The sequence below is a fragment of the Ailuropoda melanoleuca genome, chromosome 8 (genome assembly GCF_002007445.2).
Source record: "Ailuropoda melanoleuca isolate Jingjing chromosome 8, ASM200744v2, whole genome shotgun sequence".
NCBI lineage: Eukaryota > Metazoa > Chordata > Mammalia > Carnivora > Ursidae > Ailuropoda > Ailuropoda melanoleuca.
The window spans coordinates 61732146-61753526 of NC_048225.1; the positions used below are offsets into that span (position 1 = coordinate 61732146).

General features: G+C 36.0%; 1 protein-coding gene across 6 annotated transcripts in view; it reads right to left on the reverse strand.

The window, feature by feature from the left end:
* Nucleotides 1-21381, reverse strand: part of SBF2 (SET binding factor 2) — a 453500-nt gene that overhangs the window by 105180 nt on the left and 326939 nt on the right. For all 6 annotated transcript variants that reach the window (XM_034666548.1, XM_034666550.1, XM_034666549.1 and 3 more), the window contains one exon: nt 3169-3237. In XM_034666548.1, coding sequence (XP_034522439.1) covers nt 3169-3237 — 69 coding nt within the window. The remainder of the gene's footprint in view (nt 1-3168; nt 3238-21381) is intronic.

Below are 21381 nucleotides of genomic sequence, written 5' to 3' on the forward strand. Positions count from 1 at the left end.
TGGCACAATATTAAGTTTTGTCAGTATAAAGTGCTGAAGGGACACACGGCAGTAGAAAGTGGTTTCTTTTCCTGGTTCTGGTGTGCTTTTTCCTTCTAGCTCCTATGGCATGCACCTGCTGGTGGCGTCTGGGAAACCCCAAAATGCTTTCCATTTATGGAGTTTCAGTGGTACTCCAGACAGTGGCTTCCTATTAAGTTTCACTGGCTCTCTACCGAGGGGGATTCCCAGCAAGTCTTGCCAGAACCCCAGGAGGTAGTTTCCTGCTTGCCAGCTCTGCTCTGTGGCACCTCGGTGAATTTCTATGCCATCCAGAGGCCAAATCAACACTGCTCCAGCAAGGTCTGAAACACAAGTCTTGTTGCGGAGGAGCCGTCTTCCAAGTTTGTTCCTTTCTTGGGTACTCTGGCTAAGCCCAAGAGGTAGTAGCTGCTCTCTGTTTCTGATATTCCTCTATTCTTAAGAATTCTCTTTACTTCTTAGCAGTTAATCCCCTGTTACTACTTAATAACTTATTAAATTTTTCCTGCTCATATTACTGGCATGGTTTCTGGCTCTTACTTCATGCCCAAACCAAATCGAATCAAACCAAGCCAACAACAAGAAAGAATTAAATTCATAAACCCACCCCTAAAATATAAGTTTGAATTCTTGTTTGATAACACAGAGAAACAGTATGGCATTTAGCCCAACTTATTAACTACATAAAAACTCCCATAAAACTAAAGCCAGTGTGAAGGTTTTGCACTGTGGAAACTAAGCTAAGCTGGGACAACATTTCCCAGAATTTTCTTTCCCCTCTGATTCTAGGGTTCGGGTTGGCCACAAGAGAAGTTTCTCTAAGATTTGGACAAAAATGAAGCGGCAGTCATTACACTCTGAGGGCAATACTGGACACTCTGCTGCGGCTCGTACACTGTCACTGGTCTGCTGGCTCATGTTGACATGGGGAAGGGACTGAGCTCACAGTTCCTCCAGCTCCTGCCACATCTCCTTCAGCTTCTCCCAGCCCAGGGCCAGTGCATGTGTAGCTCTATGGCTAACAGCGCTGCTTCCTTTGCAGGTCATTTGTATTGTTGAGGTTAGAAGAAGCAAGAGATATGGGGCGCCTGGGTGGCACAGCAGTTAAGCGTCTGCCTTCGGCTCAGGGCGTGATCCCAGCATTATGGGATCGAGCCCCACATCAGGCTCCTCCACTATGAGTCTGCTTCCTCCTCTCCCACTCCCCCTGCTTGTGTTCCCTCTCTCGCTGGCTGTCTCTATCTCTGTCGAATAAATAAATAAAATCTTAAAAAAAAAAAAAAAGAAGCAGCAAGAGATATACACAGATTCCAGTTTGTCCTTGTTCTTCCCTGTGTCATGACCTACAGAGAATTCACGCCCACAAATAGAGCCTAATTCAAAGCCTTCCACAAACTTTTCCCCCAGTTTCCATAACAATTATAATAAGTTATTTAATTGTATCGCTCACGGTGCTTCTACTACCATGACCAAATGCTCACTAATACACACTATAAAATGGTTAAATGATTCTCCCTAAAAAACATCATAAGCAATGGGTCACTTAAGCATTTGAGTTTCTATTGTCAGTTCTTATTTTCCCTATGTTTCTTATTTATTTCTACATAATATTTAAGTTTAAAAAATATTTTAGACGTTGAAAGTGGGAAAGATTTATTTATTTAATTTTTTAAAAAAGATTTTATTTATTTGACAGAGAGAGAGAGACAGCCAGCGAGAGAGAGACAGCCAGTGAGAGAGGGAACACAAGCAAGGGGAGTGGGAAAGGAAGAAGCAGGCTCCCAGTGGACGAGCCTGATGCGGGGCTCGATCCCAGAACGCCGGGATCACGCTCTGAGCCGAAGGCAGACGCTCAACTGCTGTGCCGCCCAGGCGCCCCTAAAATGCCATTTTCTTTAACAAATGCCAGGTGAGGGCCTATATGAAGGCTAGTTAGACAGCGGACTAAGTTTTCTAGCTGCTCTGAGATATAGAGACAGATTTCGTAGGTGGCTTACGATCCAAGACAGCCTGGCCAATTTTTGTTAAGTGTTCTCCATGCCAGCAGGGGAATGAGACGAAGGGGTCAGGAAGTCCAGAAGGTTAGTGCGTGTGCACTGAAGAGAAATGGAGCAGGCATGCAGCTAGGGTTAAGCTGGGGCGGGAAGACCAAAAGACGGTGCTCAAGCTCCAGTTAGTTGTCAACAGCTTCTAACCCTAAAATCCATGTGTTTGACATTTTTGAGATTTGTCCTGTTTTCTGCGCATGGTCAGTATGACTTGCCAGTTCTTAGAAGTATGAACGTCATAAATTCTACTTTCTGTTTTAAAAAAGGGAGGGAGGGTAAGTAGGAAGAAAGAGGGATATGCAGTGACTTAGCAGAGAAAGAGCTCCTGATGATGGAGAACCTTTGGGTTAAGACCTTTAATTGCAGACAGACTGAAGTAAAGTTCAAAAAAACAAAAAACAAAAAACTGGCCGTATCAACAAATATTTACGAGAAAATATCCTAGCCTCATGGAATTTACCTTCTGTGGTAGGGGAAAATACTCAAATGTAAACAAACGAACACATAATTTCAGGTGTTACAAAACGCTATAAAGAAAAATAAAGCAAAAAAAGAAAAAAGAAAAAGCAGGGATGGGATGGGTGGGGTTCTATCTTAAGAGATGACCTAATATTATATATTAAATTTTCTACACACAGTACAGTTGGCTCTTGAACAATGAGGGGGTTAGGGGCACTGACCCCCTGTGCGGTCAATAATCTGTGTCTGTCACTCCCTCAAAACTTAGCTATTCATAGCTTAGAGTTGACTGGAAGCCTTACTGATAACATGAACAATTGATTAACACATATTTTGTATGTTGTATGTATCACATACTATATTTTTACAATAAACTAAAGAAAATGCTATTGAGAAAATCATAAGGAAGAGAAAGTACATTTGCAGTACGGTACTGGAAAAAAGCCACAAATAAGTGGATCCGTACGGTTCAAATCTGTGTTGTTCAAGGGTCAACTGTATGCAATAAATATTATAATAAATATAACCAGAGATATATCTTAGATATACAAGGAAAAGATTCATGTAGTTCCATGATGGATCAAACTGCATATATTTATATAAATCATAGTAAGCTTATGTATAGACCACTGAAACTTACCCTGTAGAAAGCACTGGTCAAAGGGAGCAATGCTGCAGCAATGTTATACTCATCTAAACTGGAACAATCCTTAAACAAAGCAAAGAGAAAAGAGCATAACTAGGATATATACCAGAAATCACAAATACATGGAAACAAAAATCTAGGATACACTGTTTACTGTCTCATGGGGTTTTTACTTTTATTCCAAATTGTCACTAAGTCTTACTTAGGTAAATTTGAAAAAAAAAAAAAACTGTCCAAAAACAATTGTTCTTGAAGCACATTATTTTAGAAATGAGATAAAAATACATTTGAGAAAGACTTTTTAAAAAAGTTTTTATTTAAATTCCAGTTAGTTAACATACAGTGCAATATTAGTTTCAGGTGTACAATATAGTGTACACACACACACTTCTTCTTTATCCATTCATCAGCTAATGGACATTTGGGTTCCTTCCATAATTTTGTTATTATAAATAATGCTGCTGTAAATATCGGGTGCATGTATTCCTTTGAATTAGTCTTTTTGTATTCTTTGGATAAAGAATCTATTTCTTGGGATATCCAATTCTTTGGATAAATACCTATGTGTTCTTTGGATAAATATCTAAGTAGTGCAATTGCTGGATCACAGGGTAGCTCTATTTTTAACTTTTTGAGGAAACTCCATACTGTTTTCCAGAGTGGCTGCACGAGCTGGCATTCCCACCAACAGTGCAAGAGGGTTCCCCTTTCTCCACATCCTTGCCAGCACTTAGTATTTTTGGGTATTATATTTTAGCCCTTCAGACTGGTGTGAAGTGATTCTCATTGTGGTTTTGGTTTGTATTCCCTGACGATGAGTGATGCTGAGCATCTTTTCATGTGGCTGTTGCCATCTGGATGTCTTCTCTGGGGAAATGTCTGTTCATGTCTTTTGACCATTTTTTAATTGGTTTATTCATTTTCTGGGTGTTGAGTTGGACAAGTTCTTTATATATTTTGGATATTTACCCTTTATCAGATATGCATTTGTAAATACCTTCTCCCATTCTGAAGGCTGCCTTTTGGTTTTGATGATTGTTTCCTTCACTGTGCAGAAGTGTTTTATTTTGATGAAGTCCCTCCCGATAGTTACTTTGTTTCCTTGCCTCCAGAGACGTATCTAGTAAGACGCTGCTACAGCCAGCGTCAAAAAGGTCACTGCCGCTGCTGTCCTCTAGGATTTGTACGGTTTCAAGTCTCACATTTAGGTCTTTGATCCATTTTGAATTTATTTTTGTGTATGGTGTAAGAAAGTGGTCCAGTTTCTTTCTTTGGCATGTAGCTGTCCAATTTTCCCAACACCATTTGTTAAAGAGACTGTCTTTTTTCTCTGGATATCCTTTCCTGCCTTGTGGAAGATTAATTGACCATATATATTTGTGGGTTCATTTCTGGGTTTTCTATTCTGTTCTATTGATTAGGTGTCTATTTTTGTGCCAATACTATACTGTCTTATGACTACAGCTTTGTAGTATAGCTTGAAATTCGAAATTGTGATGCCTCCAAGCTTTGCTTTTCTTCTTCAAGGTTGCTTTGGCTATTTGGGGTCTTTTGTGCTTCCATACAAATTTTAGTTTTGTTTATTCTAGCTCTGTAAAAAATGCTGATGGTATTTTATAGGGATTGCAATTAAATGTGTAGATTGCTTTGGGTAGCATGGATGTTTAAACAATATTTGCTCTTCCATTAATGAACATGGAATGTCTTTCCATTTCTTTGCATCCTCTTCAATTTGTTTCATTAGTGCCCTACAGTTTTCAGAGTACAGATTTTTCACCTCTTTGGTTAGGTTTATTCCTAGGCATCTTATTGTTTTTGGTGCAATTGTAAATGGGACTGATTCCTTAATTTCTTCTTCTGTCGCTTCATTATTGGTGTATAGAAATGCAACAGATTTCTGTACGTTGATTTTGTATCCTGTGACTTTAGTAAATTTGTGTATCACTTCTAGCAGTTTTTTGGTGGAGTCTCTTGGGTTTCTATATAAGAGTATCATGTCATCTGCAAATAGCGAAAGTTTGACTTCTTCCTTATCCGTGTAGATGCCTTTTATTTATTTTTTTGTTGTTGCTGTCTGATTAATGTGGCTAGGACTTCCAGCACTATTGTTAAATAACAGTGATGAGAGTGGACATCCCTGTCTTGTTACTGACTGTAGCAGAAAAACTATCAGTTTTCTCCATTGAAGATGATATGAGCTGTGGGTTTTTCATATATGCCCTTCATTACATCAAGGTACGTTCCCTCTAAACCTCCTTTGTTGAGGGTTTTTATCATGAATGGATGATGCATGTTGTACTTTGTCAAATGATTTTTCTCCATCTATTGACACGATCATATGGTTCTTATCCCTTCTTTTATTAACGTGGTGTATCACGTTGATTTGCGAATATTGAACCGCCCTTGAAACCCAGGAATAAATCCCACTTGATCGTGGTGAACGATTTCTTTAATGTATTGCTGGATTCAGTTTGCTAGTATTTTACTGAGAATTTTCCATCCAAGTTCATCAGGGATTGGCCTGTAGTGCTCTTTTTTAGTGGAGTATTTATCAGGGTAATGCTGGCTTCATAGAATGAATTTCCTTCCTTTTCTATTCTTTGGAATAGTTTGAGAAGAATAGGTATTAACTATTCTTTAAACGTTGGTAGAGTTTGCCTATGAAACCTCTGGCCCTGGACTTCTGTTTGTGGGGAGTTTTTTGATTATTGATTAAATTTCTTTGCTGGCTATTGGTCTGTTCACGTTTTCTATTTCTTCATGTTTCAGTTTTGGTAGTTTATATGTTTGTAGGAATTATTTTCATACACTACAGGTGAGCAGCCACCTTTACTTTCCTGTTTTATAAAGACTGTGTTAAAAGCTGTGTAATTTATTTAAAAAATATTTTGGAGGGGGTTTTAGTGTATTTACCATATTTCACTGACTCTAAGATACACATTTTTTTTCACACTTTAACTTCTCCAAGACTGGAATCCATCTTATAACTGACTGGAAATGTTTTTTCTGTCTTAGTGTTGAATACAAAGGGTATTTTGTTATTGATCAGGCAAGAAATGTTACCGATGCCAAAACTCATTGGGCGAAATGTTAGGGAATGGTATAGTCAGGAAATCTCAGTGGGAATGTAAAATGGTGCAGCTGCTAGGAAAACAGTATGGCAGTTCCTCAAAAACTGAAAAACAGAATTACCATATGACCCAACAATTCTACTTCCGGGTATATATCCAAAACAACAGTGACTTGAACAGATATTCATACGTTCATGTTCACAGAGGCATTATTCACAATAGCCAAAAGCTGAAAACAACCCAATCCTTAGTTCTGCAAAGAAGACTCCTTGGTTCTGCAAGAAAACATACCTAAAAGGTTTCCAAAGGAATGGTAAGGGGAGTGTACTCAAACTTCCACAAACACTAGTTTTACAGAGTATTGATAACTTTTACTTGTGGGGAGTTGGGAATTGGGGAAATGGTGGGTAAACAAAATTAAGTGAGGTGCCCTTGTTTTTTTTATTTTTTAAAAAGATTTTATTTATTTATTTAAGAGAGAGAGAAAGAAGGCATGAGCAGGGGGAGGGGCAAAGGGAAAAGCAGCCTCCCCACTGAGCAAGGAGCCTGATGTGGGACTCGATCCCAGGAATCTGGGATCATGACCTGAGCTGAGGGCAGACGGTTAACCAATTGAGCCACCCAGGCACCCCTCTTGTTTGTTTTTTTAAAAACTGTAGGACTTCTCAGGGTTTTTTTTTAACTGTGACTGTATGGAGAAAATTTGTTTGGCAGCACTTCCAAACCAAATTTGACTAAGAACATTTTTAAAGAAAGCAGTTGAAAATACATTTTGGAAAAATGATTCGATATCATCAAAAATCTGTGAGAATTCCAACCAAAAGATCACCTTAAAACTTGTTATGGATTTTTATTTCTTTAGTTAAATTGAAGTATAACTAACATACAATCATACCATATGTTACATATATACAACATACCCACAACATACAACATACCCACTTTCAGGGGTATCATAGTGATTCAATATTTTTCTACATTATCAAATGATTCCCATGATGAGGCTAGTTAGTGTCACCAAAGGAGTTATTACAATATTGACTAAGTTCCCCATGCTGTATATTATATCTCCATGACTTATTTTATAACTGGATGTTGATATCTTTTAAGCCCCTTCATCTATTTTGCCTACAACACAACCACTCTCCTCTCTGGTAACCAACAGTTTGTTTCCTGTACCTGAGTCTGTTTCTGTTTTGTTTGTTCATTTGTATTGTTTTTTAGATTCTACATATAAGTGAAATCATACGGTACTTGTCTTACTCTGCCTGATTTATTTCACTTAGAATATGCTCTAGGTCCATCCTTGTTGTCACAAATGGCAAGAATTCATTCTTTTCTCTCTCACACACACACCACATCTTCTTTATCTGTTCATCTATTGAGGGACACTTAGGCTGCTTCCATATCCTGGCTATTGTAAATAATGCTGCTTGAACAGAGGAGTGCATATATCTCTTCAGATTGGTGTTTTCACTTTCTTTGGATTTTTCTGTTAGTCAGAACTGCTGGCTCATAATCAAATAAAAAATAAATTTTAAAAAATGTATTTTTAATTTTAGTTCTATTTTTAATTTTTTCAGGAACCTCCATACTGTTTTCCATAATGGTTGCATTTCCCACTAACAATATAAGAGGGTTTCCTCTTCTCCACATCCCTACCAACATTTGTTATTCTTGGACTTTTTTCTTGACTTTGGTTAATTTCATATTTGACAGACACTTCTGTTGAGCAATTAAAAGATGCTAGATAAAATATTTTAAAAAATTTAATGCAAAGCAATGAACTGGAAAGAACTAATGAATACTCAGACCAAAATGTAAATTAAATGGAACCTGGAGTGGTAAACAGAGCAGCGAAGTAAAATTTTACCTCAGAAACAGCTTGTGAACAAAGTAAATTTGAGTATTAGTTTTGAACAACTAAAGGACTCAAGGGATAGAAAACAAAGCCCAGTGCTTGCTAAAGGTAGGAAATCCATTAGGAGAACTACCATTAAGCTGGGACCCCTAGAGCCACCTAGGACACCAGATAAAAAAGTCTGAGATATAAAAAAGATAATTCCACAAGGAAACTGGTAAACATGTGGGCAAATCTAAACATACGGTGACATAAAACAATGACAATTATGTCTTTTGGTATTAAAGAAAATTAAGATACAAGTAACATATATAACCACAGTAGCACAGAAATTGTGAGGTGGTAGTCTGGAATTGGATTTTGATAAATTAAGTGAGCACTTAAAAATTTTCTATATTATTGCCAAAGGAATACAGAACGGATTACAATTTCCAATCTAATGGAGAAAAAAATGGAGAGGAAAACAAACACGAAAACTTATAACCCGAAGGAAAGCCAGAAAGAGGAAAAGAAACCCCCAAGGAGAAATAATCAGATAAGAACAAAATGAGATGGTAGAAATAAATAAAATTGTAATAGCCAAAATAAACCAAATATTATGGCTAAAAGGCAGATATTGTCATTGAATAAAAAGCTGGAGTCCAAATATTTGTTGTTTAAAAGGATATTACCTGTAACTTAAGAATACACAAAAGTTGAAAGGATGGAAAAAGATATACCCAGCAAATACCAGAAGTTGAGATAGTTATATCAACAATCACACAAAACAATCTTAAGGAAAAAGTCATTACGAGAAATAAAAAGAAGCATTATATAAAATAGCTCAACTTATCAGAAAGATATAATACACATAAAAACACATAAAGCAAAAATTGACATTTAAGAAATATAAATTCACAATCGCATTGAAAGATTTTAATATACCACTGTCAATATTTAATACCTCAAGCAGGTAGAAAAATCAGTACAAGAGATTTTTTAAAAAGTCAGAGCTAATGGATATATATAGAACACTGTATACAAAAACCTACTTGTATCTATTTATACTCTAACCCCGTAGCTATAACTGTTCAGATGGATTTAGAAAACCTGACTTCATACTAGGCCATCAAATAAGTCTCAGTGAATTTCCAAAGATAGATAACACAGAGATATGGTTATCAGACCACAATACAATTAAGTTAAAAAATCAGTAATACAAGTAAAATACTTAAAATTGTACCTGGCACATAGCAAATATTCAGTATATATATATATATTTATTATCACTGAGGTTAGGAAATACTTAGCATAGCACGCTACATGGTAATTACCTGTTTACTTTTCTGTCTCCTTACTAAACTATTAGTTCTTTGACGGTATTTTTACAGCAGTGAATAAGAAGCAGTATCAATGTTTATGGAAAGCTGATGAATGATTTATACCTTTTCCAGACTCTCACGAAGCAGAAAGATCAGTAGAAACAAATTATCTCGCTAAGCCGTAGATTTCCAGAATGAGTGTTGAGAGTAGTTAGCAGGATATCCCTTTGAATAACAATTTTCATTCGTTCAACAAGTATTATCTAAATGAACTCAGGAAACTATCCCAAGAGGGTAAACATATGACAAATAAGAACACGTTTTATAGGGCTGAGGTAAATCCATGGCTGAATGGAACACATCCTTAAAAGATGAGACACAACCATATTCATCCATGATGCGTCTTTGGAAATGATTGCTGGAGTCAGGTTATGGGCTGGATAGATCTCAACTTAGATCAAGTGATCTTTGGTTTAAATTCAGGAACATGAATTTTAGATACAAAAAGAGTGACTAATAGAACTACTTGAGTAATGTCTCTCAGTCATATTAGTAGAAAAGAGTGTGTGTTAGAGGAAGAAAAGGAGGGGAGGAGAGAAGTAAAGAGAAAGGGGGAGAGACAGAGAGAGAAGGAAGAAAGGAGGAAGGGACGGAGGGGAAGGACGAAGAATATGAGTCAATCAGAACTCATTTCAAAGAAAATAATATAATCAACTGAGAGATGATTTTTAAGGCAGTCATTACCTTGGAGTCACATTAAAGTTTTTATTTTAAGATATAGTCAGGCTGGGAAAACTAGGTATCTACATGCAGAAGAATGAAACTAGACCCCTTTCTTATACTATACACAGAAACCAACTCAAAATGGATTAAAGACTTGAATGTAAGACCTGAAACTGTAAAACTCCCAGGAGAAAACATAAGTGGTAAGCTTCTTGATATTGATCTAGGCAATAATTTTTTGGATTTGTTACCAAAAGCAAAGGCAACAAAAGCAAAAACAAACAAGCAGACTACATAAAAAGCTCTGCACAGCAAAGGAAACCATCAATAAGATGAAAAGGCAAACTATGCAATGGGAGAAAACATATGCAAATCACATATCCAGTAAGGGGTTATTTTCCAAGATATCCAAGGAACCCATAAAATGCAATAGCAAAACAAACAATTAAAAAAAAAACAATTTAAAAAACACCCCAAATAACCCAATTGAAAAAAAAGTAAAGGAACAGAACAAACATTTTTGTAAAGAAGACATACAAATAGCCAACAGGTACATGAAAAGGTATTCAACATTATTAATCATCAGGGAGATGCATATCAAAGCCACAATGAAATATCACTTCATACCTATTAGAATGGCTATTATCAAAAAGACAAGTAATTACAGGTGCCAGTGAGTATGTAGGATATACTGATGGTGGGAATGTAAACCGGTGTTGCTACGATGGAAGACGACAGGGAAGTTCGTCAAGAAATTAAAAATATAAGTACATATGATCCAGCACTCCCACTTCTGAGTATATATTAAAAGGGAAGGAAATCCTTATTTTGAAGCGATATCTGTATTCCCATGTTCACTGCAGCATTATTCACAATAACCAAGGTATGGAAACAACCTAAGTGTCCATCAATGGATGACTAGATAAAGAAAATGTGGTATACACTTACAATGGAATATTGTTTAGCCTTAAAAAGAAGGAAATCTTGCCATTTGCACAACATGGATGAATCTAGAGGGTATTACAGTAAGTGAAATAAGCTGGACAGAGCAGGACAACTACTGTATGACATTACTTACAGGTGAAACTTTAAAAAAAAATGTTGAACTCAGTAACAGAGTAGAATGGGGTGGTTGCCAGGGGTTGCAGTGTGTGGGAAATGGGTAAAGATTGCTAAAAGGGTACAAACTTAATTGTAAGATGATAAGGTCTGAGGATCTAATGTATACCATGGTGACTATAGATGATAATACTGTACTGTATAAATGAAATTTGCTAAGAAAATAGAACTTAAGTGTTCTTACCCCCCCAAAAGGTAAGTATATGAATATGTGAAGTGACAGATACGTTAATTAACTCAATTGTGGCAATCCTTTCACAACATATAAATTGTCATGCTGTACATTTTAAATATATTACAGTTTTGTCAATTATACTTCAATAAAGCTGGAAAAAATACACAGTCAGGCTACGTAGAAAAATATCACACCTTTTTCCTGTATGGTATCACCTACTATATGTTCTCTCTCACTTTTATGGATTTTATGAAATAATCCCAGAACATGGCAAAAAGTGTGAATCATCTTTTTCTTTCTTATTCCTCACTCCCTTGCTTAGGACACCGCTATGCACAAGAATGTCATCCCCTGTGTCCTAGCACATCTGAGTTTCTTTAACAGAAATGCCTTGCATGTTTCTGAAGACTGTCATGAGGCCCAAGGCAATAAAATTCAACAGACTTGAGCTGTAATCTTCTCCTAAGGAAATGGTTGGGATGCCAAGATGCCTTTTGACTTTGATTTCACAGCAGGGCTTCATTTGTAATGATGCTGTCCAAACTTTAAATGACAACAGCTGTGATATGAAGCCCCACACACTCATTTATAAAAATTTCCCACAAATTAAAAAAAAATTAAACAATGGGGATTTTTCAATCCATGACCAATTAGCAGGGAACAGGCAATCATAAAACATTTAGGAGCTATTTATTATCATGCAAAATGTTTACACATTGTAGTGCATGTCTCAAACCTGAGCGCCAGTCAAATGCTGATTGCAAAATATAAATATAAAATTCTTTGCAAATCACATTAGAGACATCCTAAGTTAATTAGGTTGAAAAATGGAAAAATTTTAAAACAATAAGCCTAAAACTACTGACATAGCAATAGCATTCCGGAATAGTGCAGTTATCTGTTGGGCAATCAGTCCATAAATACACATCCTGAAGTCCCCTGTGCTTTGGCCACATAATAGCAATGTAGTTGGAGACATAACAGGCAATTTATAAACTTGCAAGGACTTGAATACTTATACATGTTTTATTCTGAACTTTGTTATGTAGTTTACCTTTAATTTTCCTACTACAATTGAAGAGTAAGCCCTGCAATCTTAATTTTCCATTACCCTCAATTATTTTATACTTTTAATCTGCATACCTCTGAACTGTCATGGTCCAGCACTCCTAATTCACAAAACTTTGGACTCTCTCAAAAATGAAATATTTAAATATTAAAGAACATGAGATTGAAAGGCATAATATCTTTTAGAACTAACTTTTTTTTAGAGTTTAGATTACACATAACTCAGAAAAAAGTCTTTTTTGAATTGTCCAAAATACTGAGAAATTTACTTATATTTTCTACAGAGACAAAAATTAAAACTACCATAGACCAAAATACCTCTTTATGTCATATTACTCTCCTGTTCAAAAATCCCTGACCATTACAGAATAATGACCAAACTCTTGTGCCAGTTTTGTCAGCCCCCATGGTGTGGACCTATCCTCAAAACCAACCGACCAAACTGGCCCTCTTACTACAAGCCACACTTCTAACCAGTCTGCTTAATTTATCACCTATTCCACATCATAGTAATTCCTACCACATCTAATAACCCAAGGAATACTGTCCATGCCTTACTTTGCCATTTACACTCTTGCCTCTTGGCACCTCCATAAGCTGTCCCCATATGATCCTATGCTTTCCAAGTACAGTTCTAAGCACAAAATAAGCAAAAGGACTCTTATTGTAGTTTCAGCCTCAGGTTATATATTTTCTTTTTCAGGTTATATTTTAATACTAAATTAATTTACACAACCATAGAGAATGTACCATAATTTTGAACAGTATGGTTATTTAATATGTACCATGACTCCCATTGGGATAGAAGGTGAATGCTAGGCTAGACGAATAATATCAATTTTTGTTATAAGTTTTTGAGTGAATGTCCCAAGTCTGCTTCAGTTTTATATGCCTGGAAACCAGAACACTGCACCTGGCTACAGTAATAATAGCTAACATTTATTGAGTGCTTATGAAGTATCAGACATGTTTTAAGTATGAATTTACATAAACTATTTCATTTAATTTTCACATCTCTACAAGGTAGATACTATAATTATATCCATTTTGTTGATGAAGGAACTGAGGCTCTAAGAAGTTAGAAGGCTACAAATGGCAGAGCCAGAATTCGAACCCAAGTAGTCTTACTCCAGGATTTGTGTTTTAAGCCTCTGTCCTCTTGTCTCTCAAATGCAGTAAGGTATGACATGGAATCTAAACATGGCATCTATGGAAATATATAATTTAGACTAAAGAAGAAATCTTCCAGTAATTATAAGTAATATCCTCAAGAGAGTTTGAAACTATATTACATCTATGAAAAAGCAATTGAAAAATTTAAATTGTGCTTGCTAAAATTAAAATACAAAGGGAGGACTGGAAGATAATTTTTTTCTCATTGTATCCTTTTATTCCATCTCTCTCTTCAGGAATCTGAAACAATTAAGAAACACAGGGGATCAAGTCAAAGTTTCAAAAATAGACCTAACAGGAGTGCTACAAATAGAAAACAGAGAAAGTAGGTAGAAGAAATTAAAATAAATAATGAAAAGAAGATAATGACACTGGTGAATGTCAAACATGACGAAAAAAGGTATTTGGCAAAATGAGTAAACTGTGGCATAACAATACAAAGGAATACTGTGTGAAAGTGAAGATGAATGAACTACAGGTGTATCCAATATCACGGATGAATCCACCAAACACTGTTTTGATCCAAAGAATCAACACAAAAAGAATACATCACTGCTATTACCACCATCCCCAAATTAGTCACTTCTGAAAACACCTTGTTGATTAACATTGGCCTCTATCTCTACTTATCCCATCAAATCACATGGTAAACATGTGCCAATACAATAAAGGATGTCATGAAATCTACCACAGTGATGTCAGAGAATTGCTTATATCAAATCAAACTGACAAAGGAGAATCTAACAAAGATCAAGTAAAAAAAATAATGAATTAGGATAATATTATATGTGCATTAAAAGAAAAAAATTGATGTCAAAGGATTAAGGGAGTCCCTTGGGAAAAATAATGAAGGCTTTAAATATTTTTACAAAAATGATCTTTAGAACAGTGCTTTATAGCCAAACACAAAGTAAGCCATCATATGATTTTGTTAGAAAAAATATTTTAAATACCTTTCCCTCACCCAAACAAAAGTTAGATTCACATTTCAGTTCTAAAATAACCAGCATATGGTGAAAACTGTTAAATATTTTTAAAATAAAATTTTATAATTAAAAAAAATACCTTTTCCCCACTATTTGGTATGAAATTTTAACCCCTATTTTAAATGGATTTACTGGTGGTGATAATGAAAATTAGTTCCACTCTTAGGGATCTGAAGGATTCAGGACTAATGGTCTCTGTCTTATCTCTGTTGAATTCTCCAGTCTGGTGTCTGCAGAAACCAGATGCAGTTATGTAATAAAGATGTGTTGTCTTTGCTAAAGCAGATTACCACGGCCCTGGGTATGTTGCATGTGACCACTGATTTGGCAAACATGTTCTTTTCTATCCCTATCAAAGAGGACAATCTGAAACAGTCCGCATTTATATGAAACGGACAATGGTAAACAGGATTATGGTAAACGGGATTATGCTAACTAGAACCCCTTCCATTCAAATTCTGTGAAGAAATTTGGACCATTTGAACATCACAAAGAATACTGTATTTGTATTACATTGATGACATCATGCTAATCAGGGTGGATAAAAAAGAACGGGCTACCATATTTGGAAATTTGGTAAGGCATATGCACCCAGAGGGTGGGAGATAAGCCATAAGTTTCTGGCATTCTGGGACACCTCATTCAAAGTAAAGGAGAGTTTGTTGCATCTCCCATCTCCCACCAGGAGGAAGGAAGTACAAGCTCTGACAGGCCTCAGGTTAAGCAGGCAGCATTGTCTACATCTGGGACTGCTGCTCTAGCCCATACCATGTGACGCAAAAAACTGCAGCTTTGAGTGGGGCTCAGAGCAATAAAGGGCTCTGCAGGAGATCCAGGAATCATAAGCCCTGATTGCTTCTCATCACACACAGTGACCCACTTGGAGAATTTGCACTTTTCCATTGATAGAACTCTGAGCTCTGCAAGGTCAGAAGTTTTAGATCTCAAAGGAGACCATTTCTACCAGGGAACAAAACAAGAATCTCATTAATCTATAAACCAAGGCACTTTGACTCCTAATGCCCAGGGACCAGCAGATAAGAAAAGTCATCATTTTGGTGGAGAGAAGTGGATTGAGTTAAAAGATTTTTATGAAGTAAAAATCAACATAACTTGATGCTGGGGATGAGGCAGAGGTGTCAATATGACACAGGTTTTGGTTTGTGTAACTGGATCAATGCTGGGACATCTGCCAAGACTGGGAATTATTAATAAAAAGGGATTAGGTTTTTAGGGCTGAGGGGTAGAGAGAACAGATATCGTAAATTCAGTTTGTAACTGAAGTTGAAGTGTCTTGGAGACATGAAAATGAGACATCAGGTAGCCCGCTGGATATCTGGGTGTAGAGCTCAGAGGCAAGGTTTGGGAGAGAGAAACAAATTTGCAAGTTAAGTTGTGGGTATGGAAGAGATCATCCTTTAAGAGGATACAGAATGAGACAAAAAAGGAGTAAGAGGCATTACAAATTAAAAGCCAAGTGGAAAGGATAAGCTTTCCAAGATGGAAAATGAATGGCCAGAGAAGTAGGAAGATATGTAGGAAATGTTTCATCATGGAAGCCAAGGAAACAGAATGCTTCAAAAAGAAATTCTAAGTGATAAATGGCTTCCTCTATCTTCAAAGTGAGGAAAAGCTGGTGGACTTAACCATGAAGAGATAACATTAATAATTTATATAGTTTACATAGTTTCAAGGTAGCTTTTATACTGTATTTTTTGTTTGCTTTCCTTTGTCCCTCCTCCCCCCAAAAAAGCATATTTTAAGTAAGTTCCTGTGAGGAAAAAAGAACGTAAATTATAAATCTGCCACACTTAGAGCGGCTACTCTGTCATATTCAGAATGGCTAATAAAGAAATAAAACCCATAGAAAAAAAGCCTTCTACATTAGAAAAGCCTTCATGGATGTAAGTGTGGTTATAAAGAAAAACCAACAGCTCTTTTTAGTATTTTAAATCCATAAGTTACCATTATGCCGCCTATATAATTTTAACAAAAGATAAAATACTTATATAACCAATTATCATAAATAACTAGAGATAATTTTCTACATGATCTACATTGCGAAAATAATAATTAGATCAGAAAAACCTTACTTAGCTCTTAGTTTCAAAAAGAATATTCTGAAATGTATAAGACTAACTGCTCAGCAGCGGTATTTATGAAAATCTCTTTGAAAGTCAAAAGCAGATTCCACACAATGAATGAAATACATGAAAGTGAGAATTAACCACATTTAACCATCCTTCAAGATAAACAGGCAAGAAATTGTCAACTCTGTGGTTAAAATTTTTTTTCTAAAGCACTGATAAGATATACAGTAAAATATGAAGTGTTACATAGGTTAGAATAGTAACATGAAAGCAGCCTTGGGAATCCCAAGAAAACAATGTACGAGTTCCACACTTATTTCTTAATGACAACAGAAAACTAGACCCTGGCCAGAAGATCAACCCCCTCCAGATTGGCTTTGGCCTTCTGAACCCCCATCCCCACTTTCACTGGCAAAGGTCACCAACAATAACCTCTTACTTGCTAAGCAAATGGACTACGTTTAGACATTTAATTAAACCGCTACACCATTTGTTAAGATTAAACACATGCTTTTTTTTTTAAACTACTTCCCTTAAGGGGCGCCTGGGTGGCACAGCGGTTAAGCGTCTGCCTTCGGCTCAGGGCGTGATCCCAGCGTTATGGGATCGAGCCCCACATCAGGCTCTTCTGCTATGAGCCTGCTTCTTCCTCTCCCACTCCCCCTGCTTGTGTTCCCTCTCTCGCTGGCTGTCTCTATCTCTGTCGAATAAATAAATAAAATCTTTAAAAATAAATAAATAAATAAAATAAAAAATAAACTACTTCCCTTAAAAACAAAACAAAACACCCAAAACTCACAACCTCCCATTTCATTACAAAAGATGTATGAAATACAGGTAAGTAAAAAGAAAGAAAAACATCTTTGTGATAAATCTCTCAACCCTTAAACAACCAATGTTAACATCTGGTGTCTATACTTCGTATTTTTCCTAATCACAAATTATATGTTTATTCATACAATTTAACTTTTCTTTTAAGTCGTCATTTTATTCTTAAACTAATTTCCTTCCTTGGCCTCCATGACTCTACTTTTTCCTTTTGCGTCTTTTCTTCTCTTATACCTATGTTCCTTTCATCTCAATATCCTTTATAGGTTTTTATTATTCTGCCAACCCTCTAAATGTATTTCTCAGCTCTTTTTTCATCCTTAGATCTCCTCTCTTACAGTACCTACTTTTCATTGGCTGGCTCGATCATTTCTATGGTATAGGGTGTCACTGAAATTTGTATTTCCAGCCTAGACAACACTTCTCAGCTCCAGCTGACAAGACACCTCCAATATGACACCATGCAAATACCTCTAAACTCAATGTATCTTAAACTGAACTATCTCCTACCCTTTTTCCACACCTTTCAAGCCTGAATTCCTTCTATACTATCTTGGTAAAAAGGACCAGCATCTATTCAGCACCTAGCCAGAAATCAATCACATCATACTCTCACATTCAATCAGATACCAAGTTGATGCTTCCAATGCAAACTTCCTTCCATCTATCCATCCAACATATCTTCAGTTGAACTAGGTGCATTGTGCTGGGGGTTGTGAATTAAACAGTTACGTAGTTATTGCACTCTTGAAGCTGAATCAAATGCTGTTAATTCTGTCTTCACCACATTTGTCATGTGTTCCCTTATCTTCATAGTCACTACCTTTATTTGGACTTTCACCATGGCCATAGCTTCTTTACTCCTACCAATTTCTGAGTTCTGGGGGGAGTTCTGCTATAGAAATCAGAATGCTCTTCTGCTTTCTTCTCATGCTCCTAATTTAGCTTTCTCATGTCTGTTAAGTAACTTAACTACTTGTCCATTTGTTTTCTGTCTTCCAGAATTTTTTTCCTAACATTTCTTTACCTGTTTTATTTGTCCTTGTGGATTTATGTTTATCTTGAAAAAAAATCCGTCTACTATCACTTTTAGTTGTGTTTTAGGAGGGGAGTGGAAGTAAACGTGTGGAGGTAAATGACCAGAAGCCCCTAATCAGGACATTCTAGAATTCACAATTTCTAGAAGTTTCTCTAGGCATCACTGTTTGAATATTTTAATATCTTTTGCTTCACATTTCCTAGCTACATGGTTTTCCAGCAAGATTTGAAACAGCTTCCTTCTTCATTCCTTTTAGAAAACTAATTAGTGCCTTATATAGTCCTATAGACACTGAGCAAATAGGAAATAAAATTCAGTAAGGAGGCAGGTGTATTAGGGGAGTGCAGTAATCATGGATAACTCTTTAGGCTCAAAACTGTGTAAATATTAGTGACATACACCTTGGGCCTTAAATCTTAGGTGGAAACTGTTTAATTTTTTTTTTTGGAACACTAAAGTTTGTCTTTCAAATGACTGGCATGACAGCCTATCAAATTCTCTTTCTGATTTTAATTAAACATTTTAGAGAACTATGTATGTTTCTTCCACAAAACTTCTAGAATGAACACACACACACACACACACACACACACACACACACACACACACAGAGTCATGGTATTTTCAAAAGGTTATAAGAGTTTGAAACTAACAATCATCCAGATACTTAATTCTTACTGCTATCTTAAGTAAAAACAAATTACACCATTGGCTGGAATTCTTTTAAAAAAACTAGGCTCTTTCTGGGTGTAATTTTCCTAAATAACACAGAAACACAAAATAGACAGTATTTGGCCAGCTTATAACTACTCCAGAAAAGACAAAAGGACTGTAGGGACTGCAAAGGTTTTGGACATGAGAAAAGGAGTCACAAAGTTACTAGAAAAAAAGAGAGGAATCCTTATTAGAGAAGGGAGATCAAGATTTTATTTTATTTTTATTTTTTTTGAAAAGACAGGGAGAGTTGGGAAGGAAAAAGAATTTATTCTAAGTTAGGTGACCAAGCTTTGGATAGGGGTAGGGGGCTGAGGGTATAGAAGGGAAAGGTAAGAGCCAGGCCAAGCTCCTGTACAGAGATGAGGTATCAGTTTTGAGAGTAGTTTATAAGACCTAATAATGGACACTATAAGAACCAGCATAAGAAAACATATGATTAATTAGCACATATATGCTTTTGTATATATCTGTATAAAACCTAGTCTGTTATTTAAACCCTAGAAACATACAACCTACCCAGACTGAGTCATGAAAAATAGAAAATCTGAACAGACTAGTAGGAGATTGAATGAGTAATCAAAAATCTCCCAACAAACAAAAGTCCAGGATTAGATAGCTTCACTGATGAATTCTACCAAACATTCAAAGAAGAATTAGTGCTAATCCTTCTCAAAATCTTCAAAAATAGAAGGGATGGGAACACTGCAAACTCATTTTACAAGGCCAGCATTACCCTGATACCAAAACTGGATAAGGACAGCATAAGAAAAGAAAATTACAGGCCAATATCCGTGATGAAGATAGATGAAAAATCCTCAACAAACTATTAGCAAACTGTATTTATTTTTTTAAAAGATTTTATTTATTTATTTGAGAGAGAGAGAGAGAGCACAAGCAGGCAGAGCAGCAGGCAGAAAGAGAGGGAGAAGCAGGCTCTCCGCTGAGTAGAGAGCCTGATGCGGGGTTGATTCCAGGACCCTGGGATTATGACCTGAGCTGAAGGCAGATGCTTAACCAACTGAGCCATTCAGACACCCCAGCAAACTGTATTTAATAATACATTAAAACAATCATACACCATGATTAAGTTAGATTTATTCCAGGGATGCAAGAATAGTACAACATTTGCAAATCAGTGTGTTACTCCACATTAATAAAATGAAGGGTAAAAATCATGCATGTCAATAGATGCAGAAAAAGCATTTGACAAAATTTAACATCTGTTCATGATAAAAACTATGTGGGTGTAGACAGAATGTACCTCAGCATAATAAAGGCCATTTAGGACAAGCCCACAGCTAACATCATACTCTAAGAAAACTAAACATCTATTCATACAAAAAGCAGGAGCAAAACAAGGATACCCATTCTTGCCATGATTATTTAACATATACTAGAAGTCCCAGCCAGAGCAATTAGGCAAGAAAAATAAGTAAAAGGCACCAGAATCAGAAAGGAAGGAGTAAAACTCACTGGTCACAGACAACATAATATTACACACAGAAAATCCTCTACCGCAAACTGTTAGAACTAATCAACAAATTCAGTAAAGTTGCAGGATATAGAATCAATATAGAAAAAATCGGTTGTGTCTATACACTAATAACAAACTACCAGAAAAAAAAAAAAAGAAAGAAAACAATGCCATTTATAGATGCATGGAACAGAATAAAATACCTAAAAATAAACTTAATGAAGGAGGTGAAAGACCTGTACACTGAAAACTATAAGATAATGATGAAAAAAACTGAAGAAGATAGAAATAAGTGGAAAGAAATTCTGTGCTGATTGAAAGAATTAATATTGTTAATATGGCCATAAAACTCAAAATAATCTAGATTCAATGCAATTCTTATCAAAATTCCAATGATATTTTTAATAGAAATAGAATAAACAATCTTAAAATTTGTATGGAACCACAAAAGACCCCAAATAGCCAAAGTAATCTTGGGGAAGAAGAATAAAGTTGGACTCATTACTCTTCCTGATTTCAAAGTATACTACACAACTACAGTAATAAAAACAGTATGGTATTGGCATAAAAACAGAAACACAT